The sequence below is a fragment of the Aulostomus chinensis genome, chromosome 19 (genome assembly GCF_037954235.1).
Source record: "Aulostomus chinensis isolate RoL2024-O1b breed Wild chromosome 19, RoL_Achi_v1.0, whole genome shotgun sequence".
Lineage (NCBI taxonomy): Eukaryota > Metazoa > Chordata > Actinopteri > Syngnathiformes > Aulostomidae > Aulostomus > Aulostomus chinensis.
In genome coordinates, this window is record NC_141338.1 from 4,981,208 (window position 1) to 5,001,518 (window position 20,311).

The window sequence follows — 20,311 nt, forward strand, 5'->3', positions numbered from 1 at the left end:
GGCCACCATTTGAAAAGCATTTGCCAGGTAACTTGGTTTGATGTGATGGAGGCAGAAAAACCTCAGTAAATAATTCAATTCTTCCTGTATTCTGGGACAAGGACATAATCCAATTAAATGGCATAATCAAGCTTGAACTATGGCTTCACTGCAATTGGGCATGTCAACCCACCGACAGCTAACCATGCTGCTCAAGCTCCAGCTGAGAAAAGGGAACAGGCAGTTAAAGGACACGGACGACCAGAGGAAAGACACTGACGTTAAGAAACAAAATCGAGATGAATTTAATTTAATTTCGTTGTAAGAAACTCAAAACATGGCAAAGTCCGTATGTGTGCGTGCGCGTGTGTGTGCACGTGCGTTTGCTTTAGAACAGAGCATCTAACCCTGAGCTGTGAGCTGTTGGTGTTCCAGGCAAGCATCACCTTGTGAATTGTGACACCAAACTGTCAACTTACTCTGTTTCTCATCGCACACACAAGAGCAAATGCACACTCACAACAGTTGCCATGGTTTCCATTAATATTAATATTTACTATGGAAGTATCTGCTCAGTAGTTCCCTACAGGTATCAAGGTAATTAATTCTTGTGTCCCCGGTCACCACCCTACATGTGCAAAGCAGACACACTCAGTATGACACAATGCTACTAGACAGTACTTGTGTTGTTTACTAGGCTGTTGGTTGAACATTTATAGTCGTAGTATTTATTACCCCTGCTGGCAGCTGGCCTGGTGCGACTGCGAGACCGGCTGCGCTGACGCTGCAGTCGGGACTTGCCCAGGAATCTGTAGTAGTATGAGGGTCTCCCAGATCCCTTCCTAGTAATCCCAGCCATGGTGCCAATTCCAACTCAGGAGTCCACAACAACAAGCAGCGCTGAAAAGAAGTCCTCTTGAATTTAAACTCAGATTAAATGCCAGGCAAAGTTCTCATGCACTGCCACTCTGTTGATCAGTTGAGAGTCCTCTTGCAGACACTCATCTGCTTGAAGTTCAAACCCTTGTGGATGGTGTCAGGGCCGTAATCCATTTCCCATTGCAGTAAAAGAAGACCAAAGATTTAAACATCCACTTCTCTTCTGTCCTGTCCCACAATCTCAAACTTCTGCTCCACCTTTAAACACTCCCCCTCAAAGTTTCCCAGAGAGAAATCCCAGAGGCATGATATCCGGAATACTGTGTGAGTGTGTATCCTGACTGACAGGAAAGCTGTTCCTGTTCTCAGTGCCGGAGGGCTCTGAAGGAATTTTATAGACAGACAAAAAGCTCTGTTTTGTAAAGCAGTAAATGAGTTTTTTAACCACACAATAAAAGACAACCAAAAATGCTATCTGAGACTCTGTGTGAGTGTGTAACAAAGAGTGAGTGAGAGAGAGCAGAGAGAGAGAGACACACACACACACACACACACACACACACACACACGCACACAAAAGGAGAGAGCTGTTGAGAAGAAAAGTTTGAGCACCATGGAAAACATGCAAAGATAACAGCCTCAAACGGAATGGATTTAACAAGGCAGAGCTCAGATTACAGCAGCTTTTACTCGCATCCATAAACCAAACTAATCAGTTACAGGCACAAAGATAAAACAGCGACAGTAAATAAGTTCCACGTGTAAAGATTTCACCAACTCCCCCACAGCTCGTGGATCCTGATCCTGTCGTCACCTGAGGCCCACTCCAGGTTTTACAACTGAGCTGCTTAAATTTGCCTCTCTAGGCAAGAAAGAGATGGCAGGGAGTGGCAGCCTATCAAAGGCAGATGTCAAACAACCAATCACAGTCAGCTCTGAGGAGAGGGTCAGGCAGCTGGACCTCAGTCCACATGCAGAAACAAAGACACTCATGCACAGCTGCCACAGGATGTCAGCTTTTTCACATTGTGTTTCATTTTACACACACACACACACACACACACACACACACACACACACACACACACACACACACACACAAAAGATGTCAGATAAACTGAGTACTAAAATACTGAGCATTATTGTAAGCGCACCATGGTGGATTTGACTTTGTTTTGACAGGCTAAAAATGCTCGATTTTTAGCATCAAATTACAGAATGTTTTAGAGTGGATGAGAGTCGAGAAGATATTCAGCGTTGATTTGACAAACATCGCTTACACTAAAACAGTTCTGATATTCAAAGTACAATTTGAGCATAAAACTATCAACTTTATTCGCTTAACATATCGATATGAAAGAAAGTGAATCCCCCCCCCCCCGCTCTCTGTCCTCCAGAAGATGGAGGCGAAGATGTGTCACATTCAAATGAACAGTGTGTCACAGGGTATCCCGCAAAAGCTCTTTTGCCGAGTTAAGACTTGGAGAGCACACACACATCCTCCAAAAACAACAACAACAACAACAACAAAAAACAGTTACAGTTAATATTTGCTTCTCATTAAAATTAATTACAGGATTAATGAGCAAGAGCTGAAATAGCCTGTTGCTCCGTACATTTCTCAACTAACTTTCTTTTTTTTCCCCCTTAGCTCTTTGTTTGCTCCTGTGGTGAGAGAGCAGGATGTGATGCTGGAGTTCTGTTTGAATTACAGTTCACTGGTTCCACGTCGGGTGTTAAGCTCCGTCCTGCAGGCTCAGGTACGTAGACCGATGGATTACTGTTGCTCATCAGGTTTTTGACTGTTGATGTTCACCTGGCATGCTGTGAAGTGTGTGTGCGCGGGCGTGTGTGTGTGTGTGTGTGTGGTTTTTTTCCCAATGGAAACAGGAAAAAGAATTTCATCGCATGTATGTATTGTGGAACCAAAGAATGGCTTGTTATTCTATTTATTCTAAAACTGATGAGCTGCCTGCAGATGCACGTAGCATATATGAAGAAGCTAGAGCACAGCACATCACCCAGCTCACTCGGTACCTCTAGCAGTTGTCTGAGCTCCTGCAACGGCTGCTCAGTTGTTCTCTGCTTATTAGGGTTAAGAGTCCTAGTGAGTGCAGTGGGGCTCATAACACATTGTGTGGAGTTTTTGTCATTCCCTCAGTCCATAAACTCAAAACGACACAATGCAGTAGTGTGCGTACATGCCAGTATGTGTGAAACAGGCTTGACTGTTCCGTGAGTCCCACAGAGAGTAGTTAGGAGGACCATTAGTAGGGATACATCTCATGAGAGCGAGCTGGTGCCTCGCAAAAGGTAGCAGGGGGAACCTAAAGGCCATCAGACATCACACTGACACCAGTGGGCTCATGAAACGCCCTGAAGACACTGTTAACACTCACAGAACCAAAGTCACACAAGGGGTAATGTTGCAGCTTACAATGATTCCTGTTCACACAAAAAGTGACACGTGTGTGGTCGCACCAATTTCTTTTTTTTCTTTTTTTTTTATTACCAAGCACACCGATTTGTCCTGCCTGGATAATAGTTGCTGTGGGAATAGCTACTTACAATGGCTTCTTGTTGAAGAGACCAGTCTCACAGTCAAGAAGCCCAGAAAATAAAGGTCATGCAGAGTTTGAGGGCTGCTGGTGCTGGTTTCCTCTGGTTTAAAGACAAAAACACCAGTGAGATGCAAAAAGGGGCAATGAAAGCTCAATAAAAAAAATGGCCACCACAGGCCTTTGGGGATGCCGTGTTTGACAGGATCTAGACCTGACAATTCTGATACCAAGGTATGAAGTTGGCGATCATTTCCTGTGTCAGTCAGAAGTAACGAGAGGGTTAGGGTTGGGTTTCAGTCTAACATTTGCGAGCGTCTTTCCCCAGTGATGGCATCCCTTTAAACCCGGCACTCCTCCTGGTATTTAATCACATACTTTCAACCCACTCAGTATACTCATTTGATAATTCAGCAGGGCAAAGTTTAAAAACGGTTTGTAAAAGCAAAGTCTTTTAGGCGGATACAGAAAGACTAATGACTTGAATATGAGTATCCTTTATTAGGATCAATGCATTTAGCTGACTGCAGTGATATGCTCAAGCCGTTTAGTACGCTAACTACACAATTGTCAAGCAGGAGCCAAGCATGAATGAGTGTGGAGTGTGGACTCCCTGCTTATCTGTAAGACCTGAACACCCAGGATTCAACAGGTCCCTGACGTTCCAGTGTAAAGCACAATTTGGTTTTGCAGCCATTTTCAATTGACTTAAGTAATACCTCCAAGATTTGTTCTGTGTGCTCAAGGATTTTAGCTCCCTCAAATGTTGCCTGCAAATATCCCTGTTAACTTCTGTTTCTTCTCTGCCAAGATAATCCATCTCTTGCACAGGTGCAGCATATCAACCTGCTGAATAAAAGCTGTGATCAATACATGGCTGTTCCTTTCTGCTGGTGGTCAATAAGTGGTCACACCCACTCCTGCAGATTTGTTGCACATTACAATACCATCATATCAGCCAATGGCAGCAGCTGGAAATGTTCTTTGTTTGCCACCATTAAGCGACATTAGAAGCAGTCTGTACATTTGTTGGCTTGCTGTCACTGCCACAAACCAACTACTAATAGAGCTGAGAACCCGTGTAGTTTGAACAATGCGTCTCTGGACAGGAGGAACCCCTTGATTGGAGTTCTCCAGCTTGGTGAGAAATCAACCAAAGTTTGTACTTCTGGATCCCCTCCAGAACCTCTACGAGAAACTCACAGCTAATCAAACCAATCAGGACAACGTGATAACTGTTCTGCCCCAACAGTCATACAGTCATGACTGGTTCTCACCCCCCAAAAAAACGGAATCTCCCATAGCAGCAATTCAACGAGAACAGGAGTGTGTACGACTAGAGTCTCCTGTGGGAGAAGACTTTTGACTGGATTTGGCATGTGATGGAGTCTAATGTTCTGTTATGCTGAGCGGCTGAAAGAGCTTGTCCGTCAGGGCAGACAGGAGGGGAAGCAGATGGAACTACAAAGCTTGCGAGATGCGGCTGGTCTAACAAGGCTCCATCATCCCGACAGACACCATGACCTGACTGCTGTCCCGCGTAAGAAGAGATGTCAGTGGCGCATTCCTTGGATCTGAGCTTCAGCTGCGCTTTGGGGAGGCGTTCTCTTCAGAGAGGATTCACATTTTTCTCACGCAGATGAAAGGCAACGTGTGTAATGACAGGTTAGCATGAGAGCGGCCCATGGTGCTGGTGGGATTAGTACCTACAGCTGTCTGATGTCTGTGACATATGCCTTCCTCGATCATATCAGGGAGCATAAATGCAGTTGAGGCTCTCTCTCTCATTGATGTAATGGGACACTTCCTAATAAATCAGTGTCGACCTCCACGTTGCTACGCTGTACACTACCACAGAACATCAAAGTGCCCCTGCCTTTGGGGATATCTGTGAACTACACAGCAGTTATGGAGGAAAGAGCAGTTTGCAAGCTTCAATCAATAACCTCATTCAATATATGTAAAGCAGACACACTTCATTATGAAAATAGCAGTTACTTACGCTATTGAAAGGGAAACTTTGACCCCTTCTGTCTTTTTCATGACTTTTAAAAGTGTTCTTGTCGACAGGTGTGTCTGCATTTCATTGCCTATTGATTCCATGTACCTGCAATTTGGTTCTTTCTGAACCGTGAGTGCAAAAGATGTTCAGGAATCATATTTCTAATTGCACTTGCACATTTTGAGCAAAGCAAAATCCCGGGAGATGTAAGGAATCACCACCCGCGGTACCTGGAACCACACAAAGAATGACTAAATAAGTATGCATGTCTTACCTGATGCGGAGAGCAGTTGAGAAATGGGACAGCATCAAACACCGAAGGGAAACAGAGGAAAAATGCAAATTAGACAGGATGTTACTGAAAAAGTAATACTTCATTGTTTGGCCCTAAAACTTTTATTAATTTTTTAGATCAGTGCATCTGATGCTTTCTGGGGCTTTATGAGAGATAGGACAAATTATTTTACAATGAGTTCTAGAAAAAGTACAACGTGTCCAATCAGTATGCCTTGGGATACCATCAGTATCCAAACCATCGTAAGCTTTGAGATGATTTTAAGAATAATAACAGCAAGTGGATATTAGCATCTTTATAGGAGGTTCAGAAGTTCACACCGGGAGAAAATGAAAAATCATCACCTACGTTCGAAGCTGTATTCTCACACACAACACTCACAACTCTAATAATTACATTTACATAGACAAATTAAAAAAGGACAAACACAGGTCTAGGAGAAGAAACTGAGAAAAACCCCTCTGAGATTTGCAGTGTGAAAAAGTATTCCAAAACAAATAGAGTGACTGAACCTGTAAAGTGAAGAAATGCAGGTAAAGAAACCGGCAGAGAGGAAGAGGACACTAATTCCACTTTCATTTCAAATAAATACATTTCAAAAAAGGAGAGAGGTACATTAGAGATGCATAGTTTCCTAACACAGCTCACTCGATTGTCTCCATGTCGATAGCGGGTCTTACAAAGAATGAGGCTCACACGGGCTATTATGCCTGAAATATAGCCAACCTTCGAAGCCTCAGAGGGAGTCGCAGGGATTAGACAGCAGTAAAATAACAGACGAGACCTGCATGTGATAATAAACCATAAAGGACTGACTGATCGTCTGGGGCAAACGTGGGACTAAACAAAACATATTAGTATGGATTACGAGCAGCGTATAAACCAAACTGATAGCTACTGCTGCTGGAATCTCCTTGGGCAGATAATAGTTTACCCTCTAAAAGACAACTTTATTATATCTAATAAAGCCACTACATCTTTAGTGCAGCAACAAACTCTTAAAGATATCACACAGAACTAACAAGGAGTCTCCTTCTCTCTCTTACACTCCGTTTTCATGAATCCCAGCGATGCATTAGTCATGTGTTACTGCTGAAGTAACTCTAAGGCACAAACACAGACAGTAAACAAGTGGAACTTCCCACTGCTGGTGATGAACATAAATACAAGTACAAAAAAAACCCAAAAAACATAGTAGTTTGCGCTTGGACTTTATGTAAAAGTGACAGATTTCTACATGAGTTCTTAAGTCATAATCACTGGAGACTGTACAGGTACACGATGGAATAAATGGCAGATTAAAACTACATCAATACTGACCCCTTCTGGAGAACTTGGTGCTGCACAACTTAAGGTGACACTGAAGGTGCTCCACTGCCTCAGCATATGCATTAAAATCACAGTACCACTGCTCAACTCGTTGCTTTGTCACCTTTTACCACAATTCATTTGTTCTCACTTCCACTCCTGCGCATTCAAACTACAGGTGGGGACCATGATTTTGAATCTCTGTTGACCGCATTGTCAGTCTTCATCAATATAACCACTGAACCACTATTCTAATATATGAGGGGAAAAAACAGTGGACTTATTTTAAATTTGTTGTGTGTATCAGACAAGAGGGCATGTTTCTGCTAAGGCTGCTTGCAAAGCTTTGTAGCTTAAATATTTGTGACTATCAGACTTTTTTTTCGTGAACTTGCTAAGGCCGGCATGTCAAATGCTTTGTAGATCAAGGATACATGCAGACACAAGTTTGAGATTGTCTGTCAAATTTGATTTAATATTGAAATAATCTATCAAATGAGATGTAAGGCACGTCTTTAACAGCCGATGGCAGCAATGCCTCTCTCTGATGCTGCACAGCGGGTGTGCATTTGGATCAAGGTGGTGCTGGAGTCGTGAGGTTTATTGGTCAGTTATATAATGATAGAACTGCCAACATAAATCCCACTTTTAATTTAGGTAATTGGGGCTGCCATGGCTGAGATCCAGGAAGTGGTCTATAAGCAGAAACTGACTCACTCTGGCGGAGGCTGCATCAGTATTGCATTACTCAACGGTTTGTGGCTGCCGAGACACAGCAGGTGGCGACCTTTCACACGCACCTGAAAAAGGGCTGCACACTGACGCTGAAGCCGAGCTCATTTAACATTTTTGTTTCATAATGAATCAAATTATTTCTTGGTTTGTGGTTTATACATAGCCAGTCTGCTGCTCTTATATGGACTTATTGGGGCATTTCCTCCCGCAAATTGCCTGGCACACGAATCCAATTTTAAATCAAAATTCATCATGCATAAGAACAGATTTGTTTCGTCAACGCACATTCCATGAATCCCAAGTAGCACTGAGTTATTTTCCTCTTATTGCTTTCTGTATGAACAAATATAAGAGAAAATGAGGATTCAACATTCCTGCGTGACAACAGATGACAGGTCATTAGAGACAAATACATTTAAAAAAAAAGAAGAGGCTATCTGAACACGGTCGCATGTTACTAACTAGAAGTCCTGTGGCTTTCGCGATCAATGCGGTGTTATCTGCCTCCTACTGATGCCCACACTCCCTCTTGGCCCTTGAGTGTAGGCCAAATTGCAGATTGTCCCATCCTGAGCAGAACTCATTATACAAGACGAGAGACAGAGTGAGAACAGAGGCGTCTGTGTGACTCTGTTGGCCGGAGACAAACAGATCAGCAAGATGGAGAAGGGGTGCACTGTTTTTCGCTATGATTAAAGGAACAAGAAGAAGAAAAGAGTCAGTGAGGGAGAGAATTCTCACTAATGAATCATCCACTTGAGACAAGTGCTGAAAGACCTCCAGAAATGCTGTTTTCAAATGTAATCAAATAATCCACAAAGGGTGACACATACATGGGCCATAATGCTCAGTCACATGCTTCCCGCTGTCTCATACAAATACTGCTCATGACACACACGATACCACACGCGTACGGCTCGTCACCATCTATTACGGTACTCTCAGTCACCATCGATGTATCGAAGATCATCATGTGAACTTGAGAACAAGTGACTCAAAAAGTTCTCCTTATCAGTTTTTTTTTTTTTTTTTGGAAAAAGCCAGCTTCCAGGAGCATTTTTAGACGTTTCCAATGATTTTTCAATATCCCCAGTATATTTTGTAGTATGTTGATGAAAAATTAAACATAGAAAACTAGGAAAGAAAGACTTTATTTTTATGAAAGAAAAATGCACAAATCAAAACCTTTCACTGTACAGTCACCCATTCTTTTTGAATGACGGTGGTTCAGACCCGCAGGTGCAGGACTATTTCACAAGGTGCACAAAAGCATCCTTGAAAGAGAGAAAATGCAAGTGAAACGTCTCATAAGTTACAGAAAGGCCATCAATGGTGCGGATTAAGATCATTGATGTTTACCTTGAAATCATCGTGTAACCCTTCCCAGAAGGACCGAGAGTGACCTTCAGTGTTGTGCCCCAATCCAGGAAGACAAGTAATGTACTATCCACAAAAACTGAGCTGGACCCATCTATCATTTTACATACCTCAGAAGACAACAGAGCTCATTAATAAGCTCACACAGCACCGACACTTAAGACTTAGCGGGGGCCGTCACACTGATGACATTAGCGGCGTCTTCCCCTGTGCCTGGCCATGACGCGTGTCATCCATCTCTCTTGGAAGGTTGCGCAGGTTTCATTCGCTTTTTAAACAGGAGATTTCAATGACTTTATTAACCCTTAGGCAAGCTTTACATGACCGTACATTCTGTTCAAACATAAAAAAAAACAAAATTCTAGAAATCCATGTTCAAGTTTCCCATGGTATGTTTAACTACACGTAATGAGCTAAGTGGTTCTTAAACTCAAGAGATTTTGAACCACATGTACTCTCATATCCAGGTATCTGCAAAGCAAATGACTTTTTCAAAATGACCTAGTCTTGGAGTCAGCTTTGCATTTTTGTTGCGTCCAACATTACAAAGATAACTTTGACTGTTTGCCCTTCTGAACTAACATTTGCTTGTTCCTTGCCACGGTTGCTAACATTAGCATTTTCAACTGGCCACCATCTGTGCTCTCTGAGCTGAGGCTGACCTCTGCCCTCTGACCCTTCCTCAGAGAGAGGACTTGCTCACGCGTTTGGATCCATCGCAGATATGACCAAATAAAAGGGGATTCAAACATAAGAACGTATGTGGATTAATGAAATGATTTAGCTGAAAGGTACCGTAATTGTTTTATTTCATCACCTGATATTAACATGACGGCTGTGGGGAGTTCATCTTAGCCGGTGGTTGTTCACCTTTTTTCTCGTCTACCTCCTCCACTGGTGGGCTTCTAATCTTAAAGGCTCCCACAAAGCCATGAGACACAAAGGTTCCCAACACAATATCACACTGCAGGATTCTATCCTATGAGCTCAGGATCTGGCAACAGCGTTCCCTGTTTACCTTTCCAGTAAACAGTGAACGCTGACTTAATCACGTCGCCAGAGGATAATACAATAATTTATCTCTGTGTGTCTGTATTTCGTTTTGAATCCAGTTTACATACTCCATTATCAAAACATATTTGACATACAGAATAGTAGTATTATAGTAAAGTACCCCCCCCCCACACACACACACACACACACACACACATATAAATGTAGTCATGTGAAGACATCCAACTACCAGCTATGGCAACAACTAACAATGACTTAATAACAGAGCAACATATATTTTTAGGTGGAGGGTGGAGTTTTGGGGCTCTGACTAAAGACTCCAGCATGCAGGAAGAGAGCAGAGACGGGACGGCACACGGGTCAGAGAAAAGTGCTCTGAAAAGAGAAAAGCAGGCAGTGAAAACAGCAGGTTTGTGTCAAAAAAACTGGCAACACCACGTAACCACACAGGAGGTGTTCAGGTACAGTGTTGAGCAAAGGTCATCTGAATTTTGGGAGTGCTCAACCACATCAATTGAATTCATTTTTCAATGCAGCATGTTTTGGGCAGGCACTGCACTGGGGACATACAACAGAGAGATCTTGACCCCATGAATGCTCGGCAGTATTTCCTTGAAAAATAAATCTGTGATGAAAATTGTTTGTTTTCAATTGGGATATTTTTTTGGGCACTAATTGTACATTTTGCTTTCCAGCTCTGTTTTGCTCGCACTGACACGGGCACTGGGGGACCACAGCGCACACACAAAGCGGCTGTCGCACACACCAGAGACAATGTCAGGATTAGAGCGCGAATAGTCGGCATTCTGTTGACATTTAAGTGAATGCTTACATAGGGAAATCTGCTCCAATCAGTCCTCTGCAGATCAAACAAATGCACAGCCTCCAAACACGCTCGGATCAGTGCAACAACACACACGATAGCGGACCACTGCACAAATAGAGGCAAACTCATCACCACACAAGACTGAAACTTCATTGATCCCTCGCTAGCGCATGCACATGTAATACAGTGTAAGCTCTCCACAGTTTTTCCCCTGCCTATCTCCTCTTTAGTAATCCTGCTCTTATTTAATCTGTGGTGCAACTCCCCTTTAAATCCCAGGTCAAACAACACACTATCTACAAGGACTGAAAGAATGGAGGCAAACATCAGTGCCGCACTGTTTTAAAATGCAGATTAGAAACTTTCCAATATGACGAACTGAGCAATCTGTTCCAAGTTGGTGCATGACCAGAAACGAAACAAGACTGACATTGGCTTAAAGGCATCTCAAGGTCAGTGAGCTGAAGTACTGAAATCTCAGCTGCTGTTATTGTGACCTCTCCTTCTCTAAAATCTATAAAATGTGTTTTGGCAGTATTTCTTATTGTTATAATATTCTTCATGGCAATAAAAAGAGGACACAGAGCTTCAATTCCCCCCTTTAGTTCATCCCTTGCTTTTTATTGCCGGATATTTTTCATTTTTCCTCTCCTCTTGAGCAAAAATAACATTTTCTTGTTTCTATTTTGATTGCGCATACTTTGTCCTCATTCATATATTTATAATTGCACAGAGCTCTGCTGAAACAAAACAATACTGATATGTTTCCATGGCATTGAAATGAATATATCAGATTCAGCTGACCATTTTATTCTGTAATACTCCATATCCTTTGTGTAGGAATTCATGGAATTCAGTCACAACCCATGTAAGGGTCACAACTTCCCATTCAGCCACAGAGGCTCCATTGTCAATACAAACAATAGGCATAACTTGTTAAATGGCCGTGTGTAATTGAAGCGGCCTGCAGCGTGAGACTAAGGAGCAGTGATTGGGGCTTTGGCAGAGATACAGGCAGTAGTGGACTCAGCAATTAACAGTACTGTAAAACTTCCCATCAACATTCACCCTTTCATACGTAGCAAATGTGCTGAGTGTTAATGGAGCTCTCACCTGCGCGGGCTGGCGCAAGCGTGCCAGCTCCCTGCTTGTAGTGACTACAGTAAATCACCGCACTGGAGAGATTACTATTCATGAGGGCACAAATGAGCGCAGCGCCAGCGGCTCACACCACCATTGGGCCATCACAAGAATTCCACAGTTCTGTGAAGATATAGTACCCCAGAGCCTTGCATACAATAAGATATCCTTTTGATCTATGTTCAACACAAATCCAGAAAAGCTTCGAATTCGTTCAGTATTTTGCAATGTTCTATATTTTTTTCAAAAGAGACTCAGTTTTAGCACGGCTTTTTAAAGGAGAGTTCTCTCCTCGGAATGGCAAAAGTGCCACTTGTTGAGTTGCTAACAAGCAAGTATTGCACATCTAATAATACTTTTAAGTTACTCTTGTACCCCTCTGAGTAGCATGAGTGAGATTCTTGACAGTAGTCTAGTGGTTTGAGGAGCAAATATGTATAATGGGACATGGGAAGAAAGTTTTTAAATAATCCCTGATGCGGCGAATCTTTGCCTCACATGACTAAGCAGCTGTTTCTGCTGGAGTCTCACCAAACCATCTCAAAACCTGACTATGTCTCCAGATACAACATGGCAAAAACTAGCTGGCACCCAAGAGCAATTCAACAGTGGACAGTAGTTGTTCAAGACCTTTTTCCTGGATATCTCACTTTAGTTTAGTGACTTGGCTAACAAGAGCAACCTAGAGTTTCCATCTTTGCATTTGGCACATATGAGCATTTATGAAAAGGGAAAAAACAACAACAACAAAAAAAATAAGCAAGCAAAAACATCTTCGAAGAATTCATAGAAAAAAAATGGATAGAGGCAGAGAACATTTTCCAATGCAGTGCTTCAAAATGTAGAAGCATTGATAACTGTGGTGCAATAGAGCAGCAGCGCTGCCGGCACTCCCTCTGGAAATCCGAGCTCGTTACTCCATCTCGAAGGATATGCTGAACTACGACCGATTCCCAATCCAACTTGTTCCCATGATCTCATCTTTCAGTCACATCCCAAAGCTTGTGACCGTAGGTGAGCGTTGGAATGTAAATGTCTGGTTAGGGTTGAGTCTGATATCATGAGACGCTCGTTTTAGTTTATATAAAATACTCTGAACCAACCAATGAACGCAAACATGCAATAACTTTAGGGGGGAAAAAAAATCCTTTTTACATTTCACAACACACCATTCCTCTCTATCACAATAATACACCCAGTTTAGCGCCGTCTGTATTTCTGTTCTATCGGAATAGCTGCATAAAGAAACTCTGAATCAGCATTATGTGCTTTACATCAATGAATCAAATAAATGGGTGAAAACCACTGAGTATAAATAGTGAGTTTCTGTTACTGAATGAATCTTGGCAGTCAAGTTGCTCTCCATCTATTTTTGTATCAATCTGAAAGACTCGTCCAGAGATCAGCTCCTTTAAATCTGCCAGATAAATAGAGGGGACCGCAGGTCTCCAAGAGGCACCAACAAACTGGAGAGACACACAGTCTTCCTGCAGTTTGAGGGAAAACTTCCAATTTTTTAAAAACTTTTCGATTCCCTGTTGCGCGTAGGCAGTTGGCATTCTAATGACAGTTGAATTCAGGCACAGCAATTCTTGGGAAAATCGTGGGAATGAAAGATTTCACATTTGTAACATGTTTATAGATTTATGTGAAATCAGCCATACAGCCAAAATTGCAGAGGCTAACATCCACACGGGGACCTAAAATACCCCCACCCCCCCCACCCCCAACACAAACACCCATGCACAAGTCCACTGTGGGTGTGCTTGTGTACATGTCTGTGTCCGCTGATAAACAGGTAACTGCCAATGAGGCCAGAGGAAGAAAACAGGGAGAATTGAAATCCTGGGTTTTTTTTCTCTCTTTTTTTATGCCTTGATTCAGGACTGCACCATGCAGGATGCAAGAGGAGTCCAACAATCTTTGTCGTTGCGATCCAGCTGGTTCAACACAGACACTGACAATTCAACATCGGTTAAATGTCGCTCTGTCATAAGAGATTTGTAATTTGAGGTTCGTTGAAATAGCAGTGGTGCAGAATGTGTGGGTTTGTATGCACAAAGGGTCTAAGTGGGAGGTGGGTTGGTATGCGACAGGAAGTGAGGTACGTTGAAGGGAAAGGGGAACCTTAGGGAGTGGAGTTCTTTTTCCCTTCTTTCCTGTTTTCTGTTTTGTCTCAACATGTTAGGTCACCTGCTAACATCAGCAATATGATTTCTCTTACTCCCACGATGTGTGTGTGTGTGTGTGTGTGTGTGTGTGTGTGTGTGTGTGTGTTGAGAAAAGCCTGTAAAATAAACAGAACACTGTCGGACAACACAAATAGTTTCCTTTGTAACGACTAAATCCATTATGACAGGTGCGTTTGGACAGTGTCATAAAGGTCTCTTGAACATTAAAAGAACATGCCAACTTTTTGGGGACACAGGCTTATTAGCCGTCGACCTCGGGAGTCAAGCAAGAGAAAAGACACTCTTCCCTCCTCTGTGCATGTATTAGGAAGCTGAGGCTGACAGAGACCAGCTGGATGCTTTTTAGCTTGGCGCAATGAAAACCAAACTGTTCATTATGTGTTATTCTGCATTTTAATCACTCTGTCAGGAGGTAGCCTGTGTCTTTTTGTCAATTTAAATAAGGACTACTGAGCCCCTTGCTGGTTACCATAGAAACAAGGAAAAGTTTGTAGCATACTGTATTGCCAACTAAAAACATTGGAGTGAGGATTAAGAACCATTAAAACAAATGTTTTTGATATGATTTAACAGTCATCTGTGTGAAAGCGAGTTTACATCTATAATAGCAAATGAAGAAGTTAACCATCTTCTGAACAATCTTCCACAACCAAGAGTGCAACACGTTTTATCTCCTTTTAGTCATTTATTGCTTCTCTGAAGGCCTCAGATCCTTTCAACTAAGCCCTCAGTGCCCTACTAGCTTTCGGATGAATATTTATAAGTCTGATGGTTTTATGGAGTCTTTGAAAGTTCCGTGACATGAGACAAGTTAACAGGACTTTAATCTCATATTCAATGAGCTTTTCATCTGTAGAAGAAAACAGTCAAAGGTGTGCTAAGGCAGCAACAGAACTCAACCGCTGTGGTTGAAGAACTGTCATGCAGTATATGTTTAAAAGACTGAACAAGGATGCTGGGAATTGGGAGGCTCAGCCCCTTGATTTGGCTCCCAACACTCTTCAAAAACCTTCATCTTGTCAGGCTGTATCCAAAATAATGAGGCGTTTGCACCATGTCAGAATGAATCTATGTCTACAGTGACACACCTGAAAACACATATCTCATGACCGCTTGTGTACACTGAGCGAGCATGTGCCGGTCTTAACAGGAAGCAGTGTGTCTACTCTGTAGCCAGTTGGAGAAAACAATGTTCCCTTGGTTGTCTTCACTTGGACCGCCAACAAGGTGGAACTGTTCCTTAAAATAGCACGAGTGATAAGGTCCGGGCCTTGTAGTCATTGAAAGACATGAATCAGTACATCTGAGCTCTACCGGGAGCAACGTCCATAACATGGCAAATGTCATACATTGTGGCGCACCATGTGTTTGGGAGATGACGATCGGCTTCCCTTTGGGCTCTGGATGCAGGAAGATGGTTGATATGTTGGATGATGAGTGAAACTTTGAGGGTAGTCTCTAATATCATTTGAAAATAACAAGCACCGATGACCTCATGGTTGGGTGGCTGTAGTGCTTTGACGAAGACACAAGTAAACAAAACAAGTGTTCGGGTGCCGCAACAGACGCATCATAAAATATAATTTCTCAATAATCTGCAAGGCACCGTCTCTGACAAAAGTGAGGAAGCAAAATGAAACGAGTCACAGCAAAAATCAAGAAAAAGGACAAACTCTGGAGTGACCTTTCCAAAACAGTAGCCGCCACTAAGAAGGAAATGTTATCACAATGACACTGAACCTGTCAACAACCACAGGTTCTCCTTCATGCCTACTGATTGCAATGTGCAACTTTCCTGCTAGACACCAAAAAGAGCCGTGCAGGAACAAGTGCTGAAACCCTGAAGAAAGCTAGCAACGTAAAATGTAATGTGCAATGTAAAAGCTCCACGGTGGTGATGTACATCAGTACTTCTCATAAATGTCTGATCGTCACTGAGCTTGTTTTTGGTAGTAATCCAAAATCCGATGTAAAATTTTGATAGGTTTTTGGTGGAGGGAACCCATGGCGACAAACTTCCTGGTTGGCCCACAACAATACATCGTCCCTGCTGAACTCTATAAATCCTTCACACTGGCCCTTTAAAGTGTTGCAGTGATGTGATGTCAGAGCTGCAGCAGGGACATTAATGAGTTTAGCAGTGATTATTGTTCTGGTATATGTGACCAGAACCAGACTGTTAAAAGTAGGGTCATCTACACAGTACTTTGACTACATCTGCATGCAACATGGCGCCACACAATATATGCTGACACAGCGATGTGCCCCGTCAAATACTAAGCCGACATGAATGCAAGCAGACGCACAGTGAGCCCATACATCCGTTTAAATGGAAGCTACAGTGGAGAGCGTGCATGTGTAAAAGCTCAGTCAGGGCAAATGTCATTGTTTGGGGTCACATCTGCTGGGAGGGGCTGCAAAACTTCTCCTGACAGCTACATATGGACTCCAGTAGGATTCACGGGAGGAGAAGAAAAAAAACTGTGTGATTATCGTATTAAAGTGAAAAGTCAGAAGATGCATGCATAAACATGGATTGTTTTTTTTTTTTAGATTGTGGAATGACGGAAGTAGAGCAAGTGTGGACTATAAAATTCATTTCAGTATTTTCTCAGCACGGACAAAAAGATGGAGGATAATTATTAACTTCAATGCCATTGCAGAAAAAAAAATCAGTGATTATCAAGTAAGGAACGGATGTGCAAAGTAGCATCCAGATACTTTGTTGGCATAGCTGGACCTTCAGAAAATGAATGAACAGCTGGGTTCATAAGTGGAGTATCTTATCTTGCAGATGATCTTTGGCTGAGCACTGACAGAATCTTACATGGAACACACAAACCCCACAACATGCCTGTCATCAAATTACTCCAAGTCATTAATTAGCGAAAGCTGATACGGCCTGCTGTTGTCAATACCGGTCGTGACATCTCTTGAATGTGACAGTCAGCGCCAGCTAAGAATGAGAGGCTGCCAGCTAAATATTTGGTGTAATCCAATTCCTCACCAGCTCCTTCGACACAGACATTCCACAACATCACAGGGAAAATGACCTCACCGTTATGATGCCTTGCTTGTCCCTACTGGTGTCAAGAAGACATGGATTGCTTATCTTATAAATGCTTATCATTTGGTGTACATCATGTGGTCAAACTACAGCACAGAACAAAACGATAAAGGGTGAAGGATTACTGGCTGAAGGTTTTGACCCCCCCCCCCAACTCCATCTCCTTTTATTTTTAAAAAGATGACGAGATGTAACGGCATTTTGAAATTCCCAACTTCAACAGGCAGCGTAAAGGCTAAAGGTAAAGATGGGTGAATCCCAGTGTGCCCACATGCACACACCAACCCCCACCCAAACACAAACTACACATCACGCTCATACTTGTTGCACACGTAACAGAAAACTTGTAATGGCTTATTGATTTTGCCCCTAATGAGCAATAAGTTCCAGTGATATCGCAGAGGTTAGAGCAGCGTCGACATGCCCACACATGCTCAATACCAGGAGCGGAAACACAACTGAGACTATATCGTTAATGTTGAAGCACAGAATGCTGCGAAAACACATGCATGGAATTGCACGACATGCCAGCAAACGTCCTCCGCCACCTTCCACTCCGTGATCCCAAAATCCCCACGAGCAGTGAAACAACTCCTACATATTGCGGTCAAACGTACATAAAAATGCCTTCAGTCGTCTGTGATTTATCACTTTAACTAATAGCTGTTCTTCAGAGAGCTGGGGAGGATGGGTACATGGGAGACCTGGAAACAGAGTGAAGGAAATGAGAGCGCGTCCTGCTCTGCAAAAACACTTTCGTATTACAAAACTGGCAAGTAAGTCGCTCTCACATACACTAAATATTGAGCGCTTAGTGTACAGGTTTTAGGGCTTGACCGCCTTTGTTAACAGTAGAGTCAACTTCCAAATAAATCAGAGTGTAGGCTTTCATTTCACAATGATTGCAAAACATCTAAACAAGTATATTCCGAACAATGAATGCTTCCTTAATGCAGCTGCTTGTTTTTATGAGGCAGTTTCACAACGCCTCCGTTGGCTGTCTCTCACCAAAAAAGGTCACTCCTCATGAAACACGTCGAAGCCAGCATGCAACAGAGGAATATAACTATTACAGATCGAGGTAAACTCTTTACCGGTGTTCACCGATGAAAGTAAAGCATGTTAACCCATTTAGACCTGATGCAACATGTGTTGTTGAACATCTGCAACCTGAGGCAGCATTTATGTTTCTCCGTTTAAGACTCAGTGCTACATCCTCCTCACTTTTGGCGTTGTTAGGGTTCGATTGTTACAAATATATTTAAGGAGCAGTGGGGCACAGGCCAGTAATCTCATCGTAATCCAAAGGTTTCAGTTCAGTTTTTTATTGGGGGGGGGTAGTTATGTTTCTATCTCCTGCAGAGGCTGAGAAATAAAGGTTTTAGTGGATGCTGACAGTTCTCTCAGAGAACCCTGAGGTTTCTGGGGCTTATTTATGAAAATGACTTTTTTTTTTTGCAGTATTTTTAGGCATAAATGGATTAAACTAAAAAAAAAGCTGAGTGTTAGACAAAATACAGTGATTGTGGTTGCATTTATCTGGTGGTATTTATTGGGACCATTTGACTGGAATACACACCGTTGATTTATGAGGACGAAGATTGCAGAGATACGAGACTAACTAGGATGCTGTTATCTCTTTAGCCAGTGTGGCCAGTTTATCACAGCTGTCAATCACCGAGTAATCACCATTTGAAAGGAACCATTTCCACTTTCACCGTCTAAAAACACAGTCAGCGTCTGCAGCCTGGGACACCACAGCTCAAGACCTGACTGGAGGCACGAGTGACCAGGCAGACGCTGCCATTTCTCACGCTTTAATTTAACGAATATTACCATGCGCTGCACTTACACGGTGGGCTGAAGTAAAATAGTGACATTTTGAGATTAAAAAGTTCAATACTTTATTACTGTAACCATCTTGTAATATCTTTATGATTATTTTAATTATCTATTTGCACTAAAACACAACCACATTTGGAATTTATGACATCAGACAGTAAATGTATTGGTTTCTCCACCTCTCAGAGAAACTTCTTCATTTCATATCGTTGTAAACACTTTCCAGTTTCAGATTTTTTTAAAAAGATACTTTTAAAATGTTAATTAATCGATGAATAATTTAGCCTTTAAATTTTTTCGACAATTGAAAGATTAAAGGATCGAGAGGGAAAAACTATCAGCTGCAGCCTCAAACAAGTCCCACATTTTCAGCTGTTGAACAGCTGTAATCTGTGCTAACAGTAGCAGATCAGTCTGGACCTTCAGCCTCAACATCTTTTGACTCTTATGATCCAAACTGATCCCTGTGTGGTGTTGTGGCCTGCTCATCTTCCCCTCCACTGACTGCCACCTTGGGAATGCCATTCAAGCAATCAGTCCATAATTCCCGCTTCCCAGTAATCCTTCCTCTCCGGCTGTTCTGAGCCTACTTCCTTCCCCACAGCTGCTGGTCAGCCCGGCTTGCTCTAATAATAGGACAACAATGCCCACCCCACGCCCAGACACAGCGCTGCGCGACTACTGCACGAACATCTCCAACTCTGGAATCTGTTTCCACTGCATGTACAATAACACATAACTTTAAACAGAAAAGCCATGTTTAATGATGTTTCATGTTCAAAAGAGCAGCTTCCCTAATTGTTGACATTCACTACTTGTGTGTGTGGCAGACAGCAGCATGTAAACACATGTTGGTGGAGGAATGATGATGAGGCTGCACACTGAAGTGAGCTGCTATCAGCGGTGGAGGACTCACAAGACACTGTAATCATGCTAGAGCTGATAAACGAAGACTACTCACTGCTTAAGTTTTTAAAAACTACCTTGTAACCTGCTACAGTGCAGACACATACACGCACACACTGTAGAAGGATATGAGGCGTCAGATTTATATTACAAGGTCCTGTCAGCCCAGAGCTACAGACACAAAGAAGGGG

General features: G+C 42.5%; 1 protein-coding gene across 9 annotated transcripts in view; it reads right to left on the reverse strand.

The window, feature by feature from the left end:
* dab2ipb (DAB2 interacting protein b) overlaps positions 1-20,311 on the reverse strand; it is a 171,502-nt gene that overhangs the window by 111,134 nt on the left and 40,057 nt on the right. For 2 of the 9 annotated variants that reach the window (XM_086186538.1, XM_086186536.1), the window contains exon 1: positions 715-1,337. The exons of 6 other annotated variants lie outside the window; for them this stretch is intronic. In XM_086186538.1, the coding sequence (XP_086042664.1) occupies positions 715-838 (124 nt within the window). In that variant the 5' untranslated portion in view covers positions 839-1,337. Of the gene's footprint in view, positions 1-714; positions 1,338-3,426; positions 3,520-20,311 lie in introns of those variants that run through there. One more of the 9 variants, XM_086186544.1, reaches the window with a different exon arrangement.